This window comes from Parastagonospora nodorum (genome assembly GCF_000146915.1).
Source record: "Parastagonospora nodorum SN15 chromosome Unknown scaffold_11, whole genome shotgun sequence".
Taxonomy (NCBI): domain Eukaryota; kingdom Fungi; phylum Ascomycota; class Dothideomycetes; order Pleosporales; family Phaeosphaeriaceae; genus Parastagonospora; species Parastagonospora nodorum.
Genome location: NW_001884559.1, coordinates 662191 through 684014, shown reverse-complemented (window position 1 = coordinate 684014; position 21824 = coordinate 662191). Strand labels below are relative to the sequence as shown.

The 21824-nt window shown below is 41.4% G+C and overlaps 3 protein-coding genes across 3 annotated transcripts; 1 reads left to right on the top strand and 2 right to left on the bottom strand.

Moving 5' to 3' along the window:
• Positions 1 to 18596: 18596 nt before the first annotated feature.
• Positions 18597 to 19716, bottom strand: SNOG_07591 (hypothetical protein; the record flags this gene model as incomplete). The annotated part of the gene is made up of 2 exons (XM_001797873.1): positions 18597 to 19616; positions 19669 to 19716. 2 exons carry the CDS (start codon positions 19714 to 19716, stop codon positions 18597 to 18599), a joined length of 1068 nt encoding a protein of 355 aa, XP_001797925.1.
• Positions 19717 to 20036: 320 nt separating this feature from the next.
• Positions 20037 to 20489, top strand: SNOG_07590 (hypothetical protein; the record flags this gene model as incomplete). Its single annotated transcript, XM_001797872.1, has 2 exons — positions 20037 to 20051; positions 20100 to 20489. 2 exons carry the CDS (start codon positions 20037 to 20039, stop codon positions 20487 to 20489), a joined length of 405 nt encoding a protein of 134 aa, XP_001797924.1.
• A 240-nt stretch (positions 20490 to 20729) lies between these two features.
• SNOG_07589 (hypothetical protein) lies at positions 20730 to 21222 on the bottom strand (the record flags this gene model as incomplete). Its single annotated transcript, XM_001797871.1, has 3 exons — positions 20730 to 20749; positions 20776 to 21038; positions 21146 to 21222. 3 exons carry the CDS (start codon positions 21220 to 21222, stop codon positions 20730 to 20732), a joined length of 360 nt encoding a protein of 119 aa, XP_001797923.1.
• Positions 21223 to 21824: the final 602 nt, after the last annotated feature.

Below are 21824 nucleotides of genomic sequence, written 5' to 3'. Positions count from 1 at the left end.
CACTCTTGTAGAATAAGTGCAATCTTAGATATCGATAGTAGTAGACAGTTAACTCTGTTTAACTATAGTAGCATAGTCAGCTGCTAGTAGTGCCGTCCTCTAAGAATTATGCAAGCATATTTGCAGTATATACTCTTTCTTATTTATTATAGAGTAGAACTGTTTTACTATAGTAATATAATATGCTTCGCTGTTTGCTCTAGTGCATATACTATCTAAAGCTCTATATATGCGTATATCTTATATAATATATGTTAACGCGTGCTACTTAGGATAATTAAAGTTCTTCTCTTCCTCTAGCATTCGCTGATACACTTGAAATTCCTCCTTAAATACATTTATCCTCTCTAGTGCTCCTTAAATATAGGCTAAGGTATCCTCGTTATAACTCTTATATTGCGCTAGTGTAACTAGATTGCATACTACACGAATAAAATGCAGCGCGAAAGGCGCCTTCGATACAAACAACAGAGATATAACAGCTATAAGCTATTATATAATTGCCTTTTGCTCTATGCCGGTCTATTAGGAGACTTCTATAAATGCTCTCTTATTATTAAAACGCTTTAGGCTAGTACTATGCATTACCTAACAGAAGCGCTTATTTAACTAAGTACTACTAGATTCTTGCGTTACTAGTATAGTACTGTTATCCTAGGTCTTTCTGCTGCTAGGATAGATGTCGTCTAATATATCTTGCATAAAGTCTAGCATCTTTATTACTAAACCTTTAAGCAGCAAGTGCAATGTATCCGTTGCTAAAGACACGTAAATATTAAAGTTATAGTGCTTCTACCTAAAACAATTAACTAGATGTACAAAGTCGTCGTGTCCTTTATTAAGACATCTCTCTTATTATAGCTGAGTAAATTGCTCTGTTCTCTATAGGTAAGATCTATATAAATCCTCTCTGTCGTTAGGTGCAACGGTATAACGCATGCAATAGCAGATGTTTTCTTTATACTAGTTAAGAGTACTTATTCTTCGTAGTTAGCTAATATCGCGCAAATAGTTAAGTAATACTGCCTTGTTCGTCTGTCTGCGCATGCAAGTAGTATTCTAGACTTAGCTGCGTTTTCTAGTGCTGTATTAGACAGTAAGCAACAGTGTTCTACTATGCAGGCTAATATAGTAGTGCTTAAACTTACGTAACAGAAGCTTGCCTATGTAATAGTAATATACTTAACTCTTAAGAAGGGGATTACGAATCTTAGTTGTAGGAATGAACCTAGCTAGAAGAGTACTAGGTGTTAATCTCTAACGTTAGGCTTTGCGGGACAGATTTCTAATTATAACGTAGACTAGCTATGCTGCTATATCTCCTAATATAAGTAAGAGTTATGTTTTGTTAACTAATATAATAATCAGCATAACTGTTGCTCTATCTAGTAGGCTTTGTTATATGTTCTACTACTAGTCTCTAGAATATAATTCATAATAAACGCGAATAGAATAGTCTATATTGCCTAAGAAGAATTAGCTTAGAGCGTATACTAATTTATCTGCAAATAGGCGATAGCTGATTATAAACGCAATTAGCAACAAGATGTTCTAATATACGAAAAAATGTTAGTCAGCCTTAAGTCTAGAAAGACCAGACGTCTTAGCAATGTCCTTCTATATCTAAATATTATCTTGTATACTAGACTGCATTGCTAATATTGCCTCTTGCTATTAGTAGCCTAATTAAAATAGTAATCTCGTATGTAAGTTATGTAATTGTGCGTCTGCAAAGAGGCTATTAATATCTTCTAGCGTGCATTTAATCTGTTGCAGCTATGCAGCAAACGAAAAGGCAAAGTCTAAACTAAAGGTGTTAACGTAATTAGAGCTAGTAAACTTAGTCTAGATTATGTTAGAGGAAGTGTTACATACTCTTTTGCAGTTACAGACTCTACTGTTGCTAGTTCCTCTGCTAATTACCTATTGTGTGTCTGAAACAGCACTTCCTACGTCTGCGTAGATGTTAACAATAGGCTCTTTTATCTAATAAGGTTATCCTTTGCGCATATATCTAGTGCATCTAAAATGCTATCAGCTATTGCTAAGTCTGCATTTTTATCCTTCTCGATGTAATTATATACTGTTATAGTAGAGCTTAAGCTGTCTGCTGCACATATATGCACCTTCCTATCTTAAGCAGTATTATACTCGTTGCTTAATAACGTGTACGTTTCGTTTAACTAGAGTGTTTTATAAACATTCTTAGATAGTTCTAGACTCTATTGCGCAAGATGTTAGGAATAGCATCTAGCTGTATATTTAGCAAGCTCTGCTGTAGGTTTTAGGCTAGAAGCCGCATATTATACAGAAGCGATCTATGCGCAGAACGGAGGGGAACTGTATTATACAGAAGAGGTATTATTTTATAAATAAGTAAATAGCGTTAGAGTTATTATTTACGATGTTCTTGCGTAGGTTGACGGCTGTATACGATAAGTTTATTCTACTGTGTTGCTAGTTCCTGCCCGGCTCTAGTAGCTGACGGTTACAGACAGTCGCCTACTGTCGTCCTACGCTGCTAAAGACTCTATAACTCTCTCCTATTCTATATACCTACCTCACCTCCTCTCCTAGGTCTAGTTAAGCAACTGGGTTCCTAGATACTAAGCACTACTTTTGCTGCTACAGGTTAAACAGAGAGCGCAATATAGTGCGATTTAATATCACGTGATCCTTATCTCTGCGTATAGGTCCTGCTCTAATCGGCTGCTCTTAGAGTGGGCTTGCTAGCTTCTTCGACGTAGTAGTTGCAGCAATCTAGCTCCCTAGGTAGCAGTACGTTTGCAGCGAGAAGGAGCGCGAAGAGATACTTACTCTGCTGTTAATTTTTTTTTCGCTTGCCTCTTAGCAGCTCTATGCTAGTGCTAGCAGGCATATAAATCTCGCTTATTTTCCTCCTTCCTTTCTTCTCTCTAATTATTAGGCTACTTGCAGATAGACCTGCAACTCTACATCCTCTCTAATACCTAGCGACTAGGACTCGTGCTGGTGGTAGAGGAGAACGGTGAGGGACGGTGCTGCACTGCTCTAGACTGACGAAGATAATAACTTCTACTATCGACGTAAGTAACATTATAGTTAAGGTTACTCTAACTCTAACTCTAGATAGCAGCTAATAGTCTCTAAGAGCATACTGAAAAGTTTACAGAGAAACCTAGATATATTCAGTGCTATAAGATATCTTATCTGGTTTTAGAAAAGGTTTTAAACATATCTAAGTTACCTCTTTACTGTTCTCGTTCAGCGAAGGCAGATAGGAATTTTGCTAGGGCTTAGTGGTAATCTAGAATATATTATTTTATTAGAGTTGCTACTAAGAGCTTTACTGTAGTTTAGTGCTTACTATACTTATAATCTACCCTGCTTAACTAGCCTAGCAAAGCTAAAGGAATGCCCTCTACGCGCCGTCCTCTTGGGTATTTAGCGCCCGGGAGTTATGATAGCAGAGGAGGACTGTAAGAGACAGTGCTGCACCGCTCCTAACTAGCAAGGCCCTTAGATTACACACAACTTCTACGCAATATTATGCTTAAAAGGTACTCTAACTCTAACTTTAAATAATAGCTAGACAGAGCAACAAATGTGTAATTTAATGCCTACTAGCCTAGCAAAGCCGGACTCATAACCTCTACGCACTGTCCTCTTAGGTACCTAGCGCCTGGGAGTCATGATAGCAGGGGAGGACTATAAGAGATAGTGCTGCACCGCTCTAGACTAGTAAGGCCCTTAGATTACACACAACTTCTACGCAATATTATGCTTAAAAGGTACTCTGACTCTAACTTTAAATAATAGCTAGACAGAGTAATAAATGTGTAATTTAATGCTTACTAGCCTAATAAAGCTGGACTTATAACCTCTACGCACCGTCCTCTTAGGTACCTAGCGCCCGGGAGTTATGATAGCAGAGGAGGACCGTAAGGGACAGTGCTGCACTGCTCCGGACTAATAAGGCTCTTAGATCCTACACAACTTCTACGCAATATTATGCTTAAAACATACTCTAACTCTGACTTTAAACGACAGCTAGATAGAGTAACAAATGTGTAATTCGATGCCTACTAGCCTAACGAAGCTAGACTTATAGACTCTAAGCGATATATTCTCTAACACCTAGCGCCCGGGAAGATAGAGATAGCAAGAGACAGTGCTGCACTGCTCTAGACTGACGAAGACAACGACTACTACACTATATCTAAATAATATTATGCTCGAAGCTGCTCTAAACCTAACTTTAGATAACTGCAGGATAAAGTAATTACTCTATAGTTTAATGCACACCAGCCTAATAAAGTTAGACTAATACTCTCTACGCAACATCCTCCTAGTGTCCTGCGCGCAGGGCTTGTAGTAGTAGAGGGAGACGGTAAGGGACGGTATTATACTGCTCTAGACTAACGAAGACAACGACTACTATACTATATCTAAATAACATTGTGCTTAAAGCTGCTCTGACCTTAACTTTAGATAACTGCAGGACAAACTAATTACTCTATAGTTTAATGCACGCCGGCCTAAGAAAGTTAGACTGATACCTCTCTACGCAGCATCTTCTTAGTGCTCTGCGCGCAGGGCCTATAGCAGGCAGAGGATAGTGAGAGACGGTGCTGCACCGTCCTAGGAAATATAGACGGCTACTAGGCTGCAGCAATCAGCCTATTCAACACGATTAAGTTCTGCTAGACTAAGGCATGCTCGCTATGCAGAGCGGCTCTTAAGTTGAAACATTGTTATTTGCATAACTTCGCCTTAACCTTAACTTACTACCTATCTATACTTACGCTAAAGTTTCTTTAATTTAATCGCGTTTCTATAACCTTCTTGCTGCGACTGTCCCGCGCATACGCGCACTTTTCTAAGTAACATCTATACTTAACTGCGTATCTATAGCAGCTGTCTATACTTATAACACTGCCTCTGCCTGCTTACTACTGCAAGGCTAAGCTTAAGATAGGCTAAGTGACCTAAGAGGATGACATAGTTCACAGTATAGCTGCTACTACTATAAGGTGCTAGGCATAATGTTGAATCTTAGGCAGCAGAGACTAATAGCATCTTATAAGGGAATTAGGGGCGAGGCATAGTCTCTTAAACCTTAGCGTTTACGATCTAGTAGAGGAGTTTGCTAGACATGTCTTGAGCTAGGTTTAAGAAAAGAAGATTTAAGACTAAAACTCTAACTTAAACATTAGGTGAGTCTGTGTACGCGGTTTTCGAATGTTTAGCTGGCAGTAGCAACCTATCTATAACTACGAGATGCGCAAACTTCTCTAGTCTTTCGCGAAGCAGCAGCTGCAATTATCTGTTATATAATAGTGACTAAATTGCAGCACTTTAGCAATGAAGTTAAGACTAAGGATCCTCGTAACACGCTAACGCTAACACTATCTGAGATAGCGTAACTACAGTCTTCGTCTGTCGTGTCTAATACGTCTACAGCATTAATAGCCGACAAATAAGGCTTTGCATTACTTACTAGGGCTGTTTTTACCGGCTAACGCGAACGTAGTTAGTCTAATCTCTGTCTACTAAGCGGTACCCTTAATAGGGCTGATAACAATAGATCGTCAGATATAGGTAGAGAAGTGAAGACTTTAACATTAGGATCTAGCGCATTAAGTATAATATCTCTATAATTTTTTTTTCAGCGTGCAAGCTCTCCGATTTATATAAAGCAGGCATATCTCTAGTGATGAACACGTTGATAGTGACGCCTATTGAGAATAACGATAATTTGCTAAACACCATCAACTCGCATATTAAATTAAGGAAGCTTAAAGAAGTAATACTATTGTGCTGGACAATAAAATTACTAAGTATTCCTAGTGCAGGTAGAATAGAAAAACTTAAACTGATATATACTTCACTAATATTTATATGCAGTATAATTCTATCCCAACAAACTACCTGAACAGCTCTTACTATCTAAGAAGAGAGTCTAATAATTTCTTATTCTACTAGACAAATACTCTAAGAAGTACCTTGAGGTCCGCGAAGCGGACGCATCAAAGCAGGTAGGTGCAAACGTAAGAGAAGAAGGAAACAAGAATTGCAGCAGCCTATATTACTCTAACAGTAACAGCGACACTGCTACTAGGAAGACGAGGATAAAGGCCCGCGCTCGATTAATTGAAAGACAGAGGTTAGAATTAGAAGCGCAGCTTAGGAAAGCAAGCGAAGAAGAAGAGTTAGCTAAAACTAAAAAAGAGAAGAGAGAGAAAGAAGCTTAGGAGCGCGAGGCTAGGTTAGATAGCCTGCTAGACAGCGACGACTACTGCTTAGACAGCAGCCTAGATATTGACTCTAAGGATAACTTAGAGGATAAGGAGGCAACGACAGCAAAGGACCTTGCTAGAGAACAAAAGGAAAGGCTTAAAGCCTTATTAAACGCTAAGTACGTCTACTGTAGAAGATAGTTAACTACTATTCACTCTGCTAACAAATAAACTAGAATGAGGGACAGTCTCTCTGCGAGAGTAGGGACAGCAATAGAACACTGCACTCTAGAAGAGTAGACTTCAGCTGCAGTATTCTTTAGCGTTTTAATTAATGACCTCTAGAACAAGCGCATAATAAAGCTACTGGCACGTTGGGGGGGGTTATTGCGACTCTACTCTATACTAGCTTATAGGCGCATACATCCTCTACTTTAAAGAGTTATTATCTAATAACGGTAGGATCTTTGCTAGCGTTATAGGCATAACTAGGACGCGAGCGATGGTGCTTTCAGCCATTATAGGATACGTTTACTTTAAGAACTAGACAGAAGTGCGAAATGCCTAAGCAGAAGGGTCTCATCCTTCGACGCCAGACCTTAATAAGCAGCTACAATGATGACTAGTTAGGGCGTGCAGCTGATGCCTAGAAGAACGAGATAGTTGCAATAGATCCTGTAAACTCTATATTGTGCGACTTAAGCGATCTGCTGGTCGTAAGGTTCTGCATCTTTAGTAACCCCGCTCTAGAGAATATAGGCATACTGACGAATAAGGAGATAGTAGAGATGCAAACTAATACTGCTACTGCTCTTGCTAATAAGCTCGCCGCTGTTAATAAGTTAGTTAGACTACAGACCTTTACACTAAAGATCCTAGAGTACGTAGAAACAGTTTACTAGACAATAGCAGAGGCGAATATGCCTGCTGTGCACCCTAAGGCTACGAAGCACCGTCTAGCACTGTTAGCAGCATAGTTTGCGTTAGTCTGCGGCTTTAGAAAGATAGATAGGCATATGTTTAGAGCTAATAACACTATAAGCGTTATAGCACAGCGAACAATCACGCGCAAAGGCATCTTTTAGGTAGAAATAAATGCGATACTACTTCCTAGTCATGTTACTGTATAGGGGCGGACTATATTTAATGAATTCTATAATTGCAAGTCGGAGGGCACAATTATAGCTAAGTTTTACAAGGATCTTTGAAAGTATAACTAAGGATACTAATAGAAAGCATAGGCTCTGTTTGGAACGCGGCAGCGCAGTAGACAAAGTAATAAGCAAACATACCTATAAGACGTGTAATAGAGTCTACGCGTTAACTGCGAAGACCTCATCTCTCTAGCATTCTTAAACTTCAGACATTAACGGCCTAGTAATAAACAGGCAATAGCGCGACGTAGTCGCTAATGTAAGGTGCAGCGCAGACTAATTTAAGGCGTTAGATAGTGTAAGGAACTGACCGCGAAAGGAGCAAAGGATACGCTAAGGTTTGCGTAGAAAAGGACATTAAAGACGAGCGATTGATAGGCTAATCTAATATCCGTTATTAAGAGCAAGTTCTTTACTTCTTTCTAAGGCTGCAAACTACTAAGGTTCCTTAGCACAGTAGAAGACGCTAAGTAACAGTGCAGACACGGTCTTCTTACGAGAAGGCCTTAGACCTATAGCAATCAGCTTAAAACAAATTTTCGAACGCTCTGGAACTGAAGCAATTACAGCCTATCTTTTGCCTGCTAAATTAAGAGCAGCCTAATTTAAGGCGATTAGCTGCTATGTTATTCGCGTAACAGCAAAAAGCGCAGAGGATATATTTAACTATCTAGGTAACGAAAACTGCTATACAGCGAACCTAGACATCTTACTTAAAGCGAGCGCAGAGTTTGAATACATTAAGGGTATATGTAAGACTCTTAGTACCTTATAGCTACGACACTAAACCTAGAGCTCTGCTACTAAAGAGGACGGAAAAGTAGCTGAGACGCTACTACTGCTAAAGAAAATCTATCCTAATACTCTTATATTGTCGTATAAACCGGTCGTGCAGGCAGTGACGCAGTTAGGCTTAAGAAAGAAGTTCTGTGATAAGAACGTCTTAGTTATGCTAGGAGGTATGACATAGCAAGATATTAACTGCAAGCCTGCTAAATAGAGGGATCTAGTTGAACCTTAGATTATAGTCGCTTTAATAGCATTCGTAGAGGCAACTATACTAACAGAAGCTACGCACGTCGTCATTATAGGGCCGCAAGATAGATAGAACACACTAGACTAATTTATGTTCTAAGGGTATCGACTCAGTTAGCTAGGAGACTATAGTTAAGGCCTAAGCAAGCAGAGTATGAAAATAATTTCGCAGGATAGACTATAGAGTATAGGATCTAAGGTCGTGAATCTGCGCATAGACCGGCAGCAATTTAAGCCTGTTCCTATGAATTTAGAAGCGCTCCTCTAAGGTCCGGCGCACTAACAGAGATAGTTCTTGACAGTGCTTAACAGTGCTCGACAGTAGCTAGCCGTGTGAAACGCAGGACTGGCACAGTAATAGAATAATGCTTATATCATGAATAATATTAATGAAGCTCTTTCTAGTGACATAATATATGCTTTCTTTATTGTCTGCTTACAGTGCGTATCCTCGCCAGTAATGACGAGATGATAGAACTTACGACTATTATCGCGAAGCCTTAGCGCCTAGAGAGTATCCTTGCGCTAGTCGTGCTCTTCTGCGCTATAGTCCTGCTCCTTATCCTATATGAAATAGAGGGCTTACTTCTAATACGGATACAGCTCTGTCTTAATATAACTAGACAGCTCTTGCGTAGGTACTTTATCTAATTTACTAATAACTGTATTGAAAACGTTGGCAACGTTAGCTCAGATCTTATTAACGCTTCGTAAGACGTAGATACTGCCTAGTTCTCTAGATGTTAGCTCTTGCTGGGTGAACTAATTAGTCTGAAAGCTAGGATCTATCGCTTAAATCCGTGTAAGAGAGTTACTATCTTATAGGTTGTAGTAGTCGTAGCGCTAGAGCTCGAAAACGGGTTATAGCAGCTAAATGTTCTTGCCTTTATAGAACTTGCTGATATTATAAGCCTACTTCCGCTTATAGTACAACTAGAGCGTTATGCTGATGAGCCCTAAGAAGGGTGAGCCTAGAGGACCCTCGCTAGCTTGTTTTCGTCGAATATCAGTCTAAGCTATCTATATTAGTCTATTAGCCTTCGCTCCGATCTATTAATAGACATAATCTAGTTAACGACTTTATGTCGACTCTACCGAATTCTCTGCTGGTGGGATTAGTAACTATGATATTAAGATTGTTACGATTGTTTCCAGCTTAACAGAATAAGACCTTAATTCGGCCTTGCTGACTACTGTTGCTGAGGTACTTCTTTGGGTTAGAATAAGGAACGGTGTAGGCCTAGACGTAGGTGTGCTTAACTTTGCTAACACATATAAGCTCCTCTATATTGTCTCTAACTAACTAAACATTATTATCATTGCCTAAATCCGCGTTAGACTAGTTATTATGCATTAGAGGTGGAGTGTTTACTTATTATTAAGTCAATTAACAGTCCTGTCTGCGAGAGTGCTTAACTACTTATCTTTTGTAACTTAAGACTACTGCCACTGTTAAATCCTTAGCGATGCGTAGACTTTTTGCAGTTCTTATCAGTCTTAATTCGCTTCGCTGGTAAAGCTATGCGCTCCTGAACGTTGTGTAACTGCTTAACGAGTGAGATTTAGCTAGCGATAGTAAGATCGGTACGCCCGCAGTTAAGGTCGCTACTAGATAATGCAGGGCGTTTTAATGCAAGTGATCGCAGGTTAAGTAGAGCGGTTGGGCTGAATTATAGAGTAGGTGCAACATTGTTGTTGTTATTATTAACGCAGTCTGCGTTACCTAGCAAATCGCCTGTTAGCTCTACGTTTCCCATAGCATCAAAAGCAACACCGAGCACGAAATTAAGGTCTATAATGCTGACCTCAGCGGAGAGGCTAGATTAAGCATCTGCCTGCTCGTATAGTACTGCAGATAGGTTAATTAGTATTCTTGCACGCAGGCTGTTAGTTATATAAGGTCAGGAATGAAAGCTTCTATAGCGTAGGAAAAGCAGAGACGATGTGGACGATATATTACTAACCTTAGCAGGGAGGCTAGTTTGAGCAGCTGCCTGCTCATACAGAACTGTAGATAGGTTAATTGGTGTTCTTGCACGCAGGCTGTCGGCTATGTAGACGTTAGGGATGAAAGCAACACTAGGCACGAAATTAAGGTCTATATTGCTAACTTTAGCAGGAAGGCTAGTTCGAGCAGCTGCCTGCTCGTACAGAACTATAGATAGGTTAATTAGTGTTCTTGCACGCAGGCTGTTAGCTATGTGGACGTTAGAGATGAAAGCAACACTAAGCACGAAATTAAGGTCTATATTACTAACCTCGGTAGGGAGGCTGAGTTGAGCAGCTAACTGCTCGTACAGAACTGCAGATAAGTTAATTAGTATTCTTGCACGCAGGCTGTCGGTTATGTAAGGTTAGGAATAAAAGCTTCTATAGCGTAGGAAAAGCAGAGACGATGTAGACGATATATTGCTAACTTTAGCAGGGAGGCTAGTTCGAGCAGCTGCCTGCTCATACAGAACTGCAGATAGGTTGATTAGTGTTCTTGCACGCGGGCTGTCGGCTATGTAAGGTTAGGAATGAAAGCTTCTATAGCGTAGGAAACGTAGAGACGACGTAGACGACTTTAGTCCTTGCCTCTCGCAGAAAATAGAGCGAAAGAGAATTAGGCAAAGAAAGAGAGATTATGTACCTCTTTTACGTGCCTCTTGCAGGTTAAGTAATAGCGCTAGATTTATGCTGCAAGAAATGCAGATGTAGTTATTGCATATTAGAGGCGCTTTAAAACACGTGCTTAGTTAATTACAATCTAAATATCTTTACAACACGTTAACGTTGTACTAGACGACTTCTCGTATTTAGTGTTAAACGCTAAGCAATAGTACTGCTCGTTGCTACATCGTGCAAGTAAGAGTAAACTTAAACAGCGCAGCAGTATGTATAGACAAAGTAAGTAGCTAGAAAGAAGGGTTAACGGTTAAAGACAGTTAAGTCGCATGCAAGACTATCCTCTTAACAGTTCTGATAAGTTTATTAACATTATCCTAGAAGTTAAATACAATACGTGGCAGTTACGACGCCTAATGCCTTAAGTTAAGTTGCAGAAAATACTGAGTTATTGTAGTTTCTAGGTAAGATAGTGCTTGCGAGGCGTACGCACAGACGCAGTCTACACTAACGCTCTATTAGCGCACGTCTCCTATAGTAAACCTCTATCTCTCTCTTCTAACGAAGCGACGATGCTTTCTTAACATCGCGCATCGCCTCTACTGCTACATAGTATAAAAATAGCATAATATAATATTCTTTGTCCCTTATAATGCTGACGTGTTTCTCTAAGATAACATCTGCGTAAGTTCTAGCTCTGATCAAACTGTCGCAATACTACTAAGCTCCCCTTTACAACGCATAGTTGCTAGCCCCCCTCTAACTGCGTAAACTAACCTGATATACATAACATTGCTACTAAGACTGCAGTGTCTAAGTTATAGTGTGACGCCTAAGCTTAAAGTTGCTCTATTGCCTGCTTCTAGCAGTTACAGGACAAAGCGATGAATCTGTAGTTTAATGCCTACTAGCCTAATAAAGCCGAACTTATAATCTCTACGTACCGTCCTCTTAGGTATCTAGCGCCTAGGAGTTATAATAGCAGAGGAGGACTGTAAAGGACAGTACTGCACTGCTTCTAACTAACGAGGCCCTTAGATTATATACAACTTCTACGCAACATTATGCTTAAAAGGTACTTAGACTCTAACTTTAAACGATAGCTAGACAGAGCAATAAATGTGTAATTCGATGCTTACTAGCCTAGCAAAGCCGGACTCGTGCTCTCTACGCGCTGTCCTCTTAAGTATCCAGCGCCTAGGAGTCATAATAGCAGAGGAGGACTATAAAGGACGGTGCTGCACTGCTCCTAACTAACGAGGCCCTTAGATCTTACACAACTTCTAAGCAATATTATGCTTAAAACATACTCTAACTCTAACTTTAAACGACAGCTAGATAGAGTAATAAATATATAATTTGATGCCCTCTAGCCTAACGAAGCTAGACTTATAATCTCTAAGCAACATACTCTCTAATACCTAGCGCCCGGGACTCGCAGTAGCAGATAGAGACAGCGAGAGATAGTGCTGCACTGCTCCGGACTAACGAGGCTCTTAGATCCTATACAACTTCTACGCAACATTATGCTTAAAAGGTACTTAGACTCTGACTTTAAACGACGGCTGGACAGAGTAACAAATATGTAATTCAATGCCTACTAGCCTAACGAAGCTGGACTTATGACCTCTAAGTAACATACTCTCTAATACCTAGCGCCTAGGACTCGCAGTAGCAGATAGAGACAGCGAGGGACAGTGCTGCACTGCTCTAGACTAACAAAGATAACGACTACTACACTACATCTAAATAATATTAAGCTTAAAGCTGCTCTAACTCTAACTCTAGATAACTGCAGGACAAACTAATTACTCTATAGTTCAATGCACACCGGCCTAATAAAGTTAGACTAATACTCTCTACGCAACATCCTCCTAGTGCCCTGCGCGCAGGACTCGCAGCAGTGAGAGGGGGGAGACAGTAAGAGATAGTGAGAGACGGTGCTGCACTGCCCTAGACTGACGAAGATAACGACTACTACACCGCATCTAAATAACATTGAGCTTAAAGCTGCTCTAACCCTAACTTCAGATAACTGCAGAATAAACTAATTACTCTATAGTTCGATACACACTAGCTTAATAAAGCTAAACTAATATCTCTCTACGCAGCATCCTCTTAATGCCCTGCGCGCAGGGCTTATAGCAGGCAGAGGATAGTAAGAGACGGTGCTGCACTATCTTAGGAAATCTTAACAGTCACTAGACTGCAGCAAGTAACCTGTTCAGCATAATTAAGTTCTGCTAGACTAAAGCATGCCTGCTATGCAGAGCAGCTCTTAAGTTAAAATATTGTTATTGCTTAACTTTATACTCACTCTTACCTATTATCCCATCTGCATCCGGCATATTTGCCTAGTGCATATAAACGCAACGCAACTAATAACCTTTTTAGCTATATAATAACATTATATTTTCTGCAAGCCCCGCGCATTAAAGCCTAAGCTCTTTACACATTATGCTGCAATTCCTTTTTATCGTTGTTTTGTCTATCAACACGTTTCGCTATATTGCTACTGTTACAGCAACGCGCTTCTTAAATCTACAACGCGCTTCTTATGTTAATAACGCGCTTCTTATATTAATAACCTGCGACTGCGCTTAAACTCTCTATAGTTAGTAAGCGCACTCTCCTAAGCCAATATCTATATATTAACACGCACTTTTAGCAACAGTCTAACGATTATATACAGTTGCTAACTATCTTCTACTCTAGGCGCGAAGCTATTATAGCTGGACGTGATAGCGACGATGACAGCGACACAGAATAGGCGCTGCTGAAGCAACTAGAGTAGTACAAGAGCAAGGCTAACACGATAAGCTCTAACAGCATGTCACAAACGAATATAAGAGAAGAATATAGGATTATAACCTTAGAGGTTGTTGAACTTATAGAGGACCTTATAAGCTATGTTAAGAAAAAGGACCTACTTAAGAAGATCTAATTAGAAAAGAGCTAATTGCAGCTTCTAAAGAGCTTGCGTTCACTAACGTTAAAGGACTAGCTTGCAGTAGCTAAATATATACAGCTGCGAAATGCGCAAATACCTAAAGTCTTCTATAAGGCTGCAGCTAGAACTATCTAGACGATGATGCTAGCTAAGGTGCGTCAGTACAGCGCTAAGGTTAAGATAGAGAACTTAAGCAACACGCTAATACTAACACTGTCTAAGACAGCGCAGCGACGGTCTTCGTCTGTCATGTCTAATAGGTCTATAGCGTTAATAACTGATAAGTTCGGCGTTGCATTACTTACTGAGCCGGCTATCTTAAATGACGCTAATGTTGCCTTAGTAGACGCTGTGCATTACTCTATTATTAAACAATTCCCTATGTTTAGGCTGATGACGCAACGGAAAGCTAGCAGAAATTAGAGGAGAACTACTTTAAGGTTAGGGCCTAGCACCTTAAGTACGATGCTCTTATCTAGCATTTATTATTGCCTAAGTACTCTAATTAGTACTAAGCAGGCACTTCTTAGGTCATAGATGCGTTGATGATGACGCTTATTAAGGACGACGACGACTTGCTAGGCACTGTTAACTCTTATATTAAGTTAAGGAGGCTTAGAGCAGTGATGCTATTATGCTAGACAACGAAACTGCTAGGCGATTCTAATAAAGGTATAGCACGAACTCTTAAAACTAAAATATATACTACTAACATCTATATGCAGTAACATTCTAACCTGACGAACTACTAGAATAGCTCTTACTACTAGAACAGCCCTCACCACCTAAGAAGAGAGGCTGATATTCTAAACTTATACTAGACGGACCTCCTCTTAAGCGCTGTAAGACTGAGGCAGCAGATAGCAGATATGCAAAAGCAAGCGGGGGGAAGAACTAAGAAAGATAAAGATTTAGAGGACTCTGATACTAGCAGCGACGTCCTGCGCCTATGCAGGAGGGACAGAGCAGCGGCCCGCGCTCGATTAGCTGAAAGAAAGCAGTTAGAAAAGAAAGCGCAGCTTAAGAAGACTAGAGATAAAGAGGAGCTAGCTAAGGCTAAAAAAGAGAAAGAGGAGAAAGAAGCTTAGGAGCGCGAGACTTAGCTAGATAGCCTGCTAGATAGCGACGACTACCGCTCAGACAGCAGCTCAGATATTAACTCTAAGGATAACTTAGAGGATAAGGAGGCAATGACAGCAAAGGACCTTGCTAGAGAATAAAAGGAAAGGCTTAAAGCCTTATTAAACGCTAAGTAAGTCTACTGTAGAAGACAGTTAACTACTGTTCACCCTGCTAATAAATAAACTAGAACGAGAGATAGTCTCTCTGCAAGAGTAGGGACAGCAATAGAACACTGCACTCTAGAAGAGTAGACTTTAGCTGCAGTATTCTTTAGCGTTTTAATTAATAACCTCTAGAACAAGCGCACAATAAAGCTACTAGCATGTTAGGGGGTTAGTTACGACTTTACCCTATACTAGCTTACAGACGCATACATCCTCTACTTCAAAGAGTTATTATCTGATAATAGCGGGATCTTTGCTAACGCTATGAGCATAGGCAAAACGCGAGCGATAGTGCTCGCCGTCCTTATAGGACACGTTTACTTTAAGAACTAGACGGAAGTGCAAAATGCGTAAGCAGAAGGCGATGCGACAGAACACAACGCAGTTAATGATAATAATAAGCTATGTCCTACTAAAGGCGAGAGAACGTTCTACTGCGCGTGCGAAAGGAGCTCTTCCTTTAACGCTAAACCTTAATAAGCAGCTACAATAATAACTAGTTAGAGGCGAGCAGCTGATGCCTAGAAGAACGAGGTAGTTGCGATAGATCTTGCAAACTTTACGTAGTGCGACCTAAGCGATCTGCTAGCCCTACGGTTCTGCTTCTTTAGTGACTCTCTCTTAGAGAATATAAGCAGACTAACGAAAGAGGAAGCAATAGAGATGCGAATTAATACTACTAACGCTATCTCTAAAGCGCTCGCTGCTGCTAATAAGTTAGTCGCTCTACAGAGCTACGTGCTAGGAGGCGTAGATTATCGAGAAACAGTCTACTAGATAATACTAGAAGCGAACACGCCTGCTGTGCACTCTAAGGCTACGAAGCACTATCTAGCACTGTTAGCAGCATAGTTTGTAATAGTCTGCGGCTTTAGAAAGGTAGATAAGCATGTGTTTAGAGCTTATAACACTATAAGCGTTACGGCACAGCAAATAATTATACGCAAAGGCGGCTCTTATATAGAAAAGAGGGGCGATACTGCTTTCTAGTTATGTTACTGTATAGAGGCAGACTGTATTCGATAAATTCTACAATTGCAAGTTAGAGGGCACAATTATAGCTAAGTTTTACTAGGATATTCGAAGCTATAACTACAGATACTAATAGAAAGCATAGGCCCTATCTGGAACGCCTATAGAATAAGGACTAAATGAGATCTTAATCTTCGTGTCGCTAGCACTTATTAGCCTTTAAAACAGGAAAGAGGTCTCTAACTAGTTTAACGCTACTAATAAGAGAGACTCTATAACTAGCGATCGCATCTATAAGATAGAAGATGCAGTCTACCGGTCGATTGCAGAGATACTATCTTATAGAACTCGCTAAAACACAGCTCTTAATAGCCTAGCAATAGCTAAATAATAGCGCAATATAATTGCTAATGTAAAGCACGACGCAAGCGAACATAAGTCGTCTTATAAGTATAAAGAACTTATATCTTAAGGAGCAGCAGTAGCGCAGAGGTTTATGTTGAAAAGAATATTAAAGACGCGCGACCTGTAGGGCAAACTAATATCTAGCATTAAGGGCGACTTCCTGCCTTACTTCTAAAGCTGCCTATGTCTAGATTTCCTTAGTACAGTATAAAACGCTGAGCAATAATGCAGAGATATCCTAGAAAAAGAAGGCCTTAATGAATTAGAAGCTAGCAGACGTGTAATCTTCAACTGCTTCGAGATGTAGGCGATAGCATCCTACTCTGCGCTTGCTACTCTAAAGGCAGTATAGTTTAAAACATACGGCAGCTGCAAAGTTAAACGCTTCACGTTAAACAGCGTGAAGGACCTCTTTACTAACCTAAGCAAGGACTATTTCCTAGTATAAGAGGCGCGTGCTATAACTAAAAGCAGCCTAAAGTTTCAAAACCTATTAAATTTATGCTCTAAGGTTGAAATTCTAGGAACGCTAAGCTGGATATAGAGCATTGCAGCAGAAGATGCAGCGAAAGCAGCTAATACACTACTACTGCCAAAGGAAGTCTGCGCTAAAATCCTTATAGAGTTGTATAAACTAATCGTGCAGGCAGTAACGTAGCTAGGCTTAAGAGAGAAGTTTAGTGACGAGAGCGTCTTGGTTATGCAGGGAGATATAACATAGCACGAAATTAACCTTAAGCTTGCTAAATAGAGGGATCTAGATAGGCCTTAGATTATAGTAGCTTTAATAGCATTTGCAGAGGCAATTACACTAACAGAAGCTATGCACGTCGTTATTATAGAGCCGCAAGATAGGTAGAATACATAGGATTAATTTATATTCTAAGTGTACTGACTCGGCTAGTTGGCAGAAATATGTGTCGGCATTGTCTATTTTAACCTAGACAGTGAACTAGAACTTAAAGTACTAGGTAAGCAGGACGTTAAAACAACTTCCTGAGATAAACTATAAGGTAGAGGATCGACAGTTACGGATTAACGCATAGACTGGCATTAAACTGAACTAATTGTTATGAGTTTAGAAGCACTCTGCTAAGGTCCGGCGCACTGCTAGGAAAGGTGCTTAACGGTGCTTAACAGTGCTTAATAGTGCTTAACAGTAGATGACTGTATAGAATGCAGGACTAGCATAGTAATAGAATAATTCTTATGTTACTAATAATCTTAACAAAGCTCTTTCTAGTGATATCTGTAATGTCTAGTTATAATGCAGAAAGAAGTAAATATGTAGTAAGATACTAAGGAAAGTATATTAAAGAAGTAAACTTTAATAGCGCAGGTAGGAAGACAGAGTAGGTAGGGAGAAAGAAAATATAATAGTTAAAGACGGTAAAGTTGCGTGCTAGACCGTTGCGTCGACAGTTCCGACAATTCTGACAGTACTGACTATTTCGACGAAGTTTTGTTTTAAAGTATATTTGATAACAAACATAAATTCCTCGAATCGATTAACTCGCTAGCGACACAGTCAATTCTACAGTATCAATAGAAATAAATATTTGACAGATTTTTAGTTTTCCTGACGAACTTATATAGTCTTAGCATTAACTTAACCTTAGTTAACCTATACTTAACTATACCTTAACTTATACCTATATGTAAGTTATCTATACTTATTTGCTAGCCTAGCGTCTATTACCTAAGCTACATTCAATTAAACACTACAATTGAATTGCAAACGCAATTATTCACTTATTAAGCTTAGTTGCTTTAGATCTACTGTAGGATACTATAGCTTAGGAAAGAGAGAAGGTAAGAGGATAAAGGTCGTTTTATATACTTTGCTTAATGTGAGGTTAGGGCTAAGGACTTGGCTGCATAAGCAAGGATGTTAAGTAGCACTTGCATTGTGTATTTGCTGCACTTGTGACTCAGTCATGCATATAGTATGCTGCAAGTGGTAACACTATTACGGAACCATAACTTCTTCTCGGTAGAAGTCTGCCATACCGTCTTTGACTACCTTGCGAAGTTGGGCAGCTGCGCGACCGAGCTCGCCACCAGCTTTCGTTGCTTGCTCAAGGCCTGCGACGACTGCTGTTTCGGCCCTATCGTGAAAGATCCTCTGCCGATCTTCTCTGTCCTCGTACATTTCTGCCTCTTCATCCCTCGTCGCGCCAAAAAGATTGAGGTGCGCATACGCATTAGATCGTTCCGATAGCCTGTGATGCTCCGTCTGCCAGAGCGGAAAACTGTTCCCAACCACGACAACCGGCGTGGCGGCCTGCGCGTGGAACAGACCTGTGCGAAGAAAGGTTGTGAGCGCGCTCATCTGCCTGGCTTGCATTTTCGAATCTGCCTTACCAAAGGCTTTCGGCGCAGACCATTTGCTTGTGGCCTCACTCTGCCAGCCAAGCAGACTCAAGAAGCATTTCAGCATCTTGACCCAACCACCAGCGCAACTCACTACCTCGTCGCCCGCTACACCAAGCAACCAGTCCAGCACGTCCAGTCCGAAAGTCCGGATTTCGTTGGCCAGGTGGGTCATTGCAGCTCGAGTATGGAGCAGGAGTTGGTCAGCGTGGCTGGCGATGTCGGCCGGTGGCAGGCTGTGCAGAAGCTTGAGCAATTGCTGTCGAACACTGTTGGTACCGTCCAGAATGAGTCGTTGTGCCACCGGGATGATCACAGATGCGGGCTGAGGTAAAGGAGCCATGGGAGGGTTGTTCACGATTGCTGTAGTCAAGTACGCCAGGGACTCGCGTCGCTGGGCGTCCGACTTATGATTTAGTAGGCCCAAATGGTGCGCACATTGCGCTTCCAATGTCGGGGCAACAGTTGACAGAGACTGCTGCTTCAATGCAATTGCTTTGAAAATTAGGAACGGTTCAATGCTGCGGGAGTTGATGTACCTACATTTTGCCTTGAAGCTCGTATCTGTGCTGTTCGCGGCCTTGGGTCGCCCCTTGCCAACCTTTAATTTGACTTTCTGCAATTCGGTCAGCACTGCGTTTCTAATGGATTTCCCTTGATCGTCTTGCCTGAAAATCCTTCTTCTTTTCCTTCTTTTTCTTAGAGCTCGAAGTCATCTTGTGTCTCAGCCACAGTCCAGGTATGTGTCTCTATGTGTACGTGGTGGGATACTGGTTATCAAAAGCATGAATGCTACGATTTTGGCGACATGGAGAAGTTGGGTATATTGCCGTCGATGCATGTATGCGGTTTGAGGCTCGAGGAAAATTGATGGTCAATGACGCTAGCTGAAATATGGCTAGATAGATTGCACCTTGGCAGGGACCAACCCTCGGCTGCACCTGCCGCACCTTTGTGTACGCGCTTCAACACCATTTCCCATTACACTGCTCATTCGCAGCAACTTGTTCAGCAAGATCCTGTTGTGACTCTGACCATGGCTCAGAATTCCGTAAGTTGTTTCTTGCAGCGCATGAATATTTAATTAACCATCAACCAGTCAGACGACACACTCTCCCATCTCACTCGCCTCAGCCAAAAGCCTGGCGTCCAAAGCACCCTGATCCTCTCGCGAGAGACCGGCGCCATTGTTCGCACTTCCGGGCTGATATCGAAGAGCTCCTCGGCCAATCCTAACAGCACCCTCCCTGCTTCAGGCGAAACAGCGAGCGATAGCTATACCAACGGCAGGAAAGAGAGTGGCATACACAGCGCAGAGGATGTCGCCAGTCTGGTCTGGTCGTTCCTCAAGGCCGCAGGCAGTTTGGTAGACGAGCTGGACAACGACGATGAGGTCAAGCTGCTGAGATTACGCACCAAGAAGAATGAGCTTGTCATAGTGCCTGGTATGAGCAGGAGCCACAATGGTTCGGGGTACCCCGCTAATTGAAGGCCAGATCCAAAGTTCATCCTCGTTGCCATACATGACACACCACCAGCCTAGGATATAGACTTCACGTCTTCGAATTCTACCGGAGAGACAGCTTTACATTCATATTCTTGAAACCAAGATTGGAGGCTCCTGCAATTACCAGTGCGCCTCGCTAATGTCAACTTCATTGACATCGACCCCATCCTTGAACCAGCGGTCTGGTCGTGGGTCAGTCGCCGCACTTACCGGACTACACACTTATGCACCGATCGGAGACACTGTGAACTTGAACATGGGCACTTACCAGCTTCGCTAATGTCAATATCGTTACCGCTCATCTGCCGTTTTCGCATCTTCCCATCCTCGGCAAACGTCCAATCTTCGAGACCGTAACATCGCTTCCACTTCATGCCATCCTGAGCATCCTGGTATTCGTACCAGAATTGGACTGCAATCTTATTGTCTGAGAAGGCAAAAAGCTCTTTGCGAAGACGATAACTCTTTTCCTTCTCCCACTTATTGGCGAGAAACTCCTCAATGGCTACGCTTCCAGCAACGAAAGATGTCCTATTCCGCCAGATGCTGTCATGCGTATACGCTTGGGCGATGATTTTAGGGTCCCTGCTGAGGTCAATGAAAACTCGTGTGGTATGCAGCCTCGAAATCTTTCTTACTGTCCATTCCAGAGGTCTTGTGCCTTTTTGACTTTGGCGTGGGCAGTCTCTCTGGTGAAGGGAGGATTAAGCGACATATTGTCGGATTTGGAAGAAGTTGGTGGACAATCTGAAAGTAGTAGCACTTAGAATTATGGAAACGAGCGACAGGTATCACGCTTTTATACACCGATCACGTCGTGGTCGCAAAACCATCGAAGAGTCACACGTCTTTGCTTATCTCGCGCAATGAAACATGACTAAGTTCATTGATCCTTTGCAGCCTTTCTCCGCAGCGGTAGATATGTCGTGCCCGAGCACACCGAAAGTTCCAGGAATCCAATTCATAGTCACTGGGGCGGAACATCCCGACAAGCAGTATGAAGTAGTTCTGTATATTGATAATTGATAATACTTCTCCGTAAGGTCTAAACGCTCTGGTTGTCTGACAGAAAATTCTAGCACAGAGCCGGATTCTCGCGCATGTCGGATCCGAGTCCCGGCGGTACCTGGTGGCCGCATGCTTACATCTAGTTTGATAGTCCGAAACGCCTATGAAGCACATATCAGTGCAGAGCGAACTCAATCTTGCGTGATTATTCAATCGCCGAGTTGCTCTGAGTGACGGAAAAGGCCTAACACCGTAATCGCGAAGTAACAGTCTAAGAACATGAATCACCCCACCAACAAAACTGTAAGC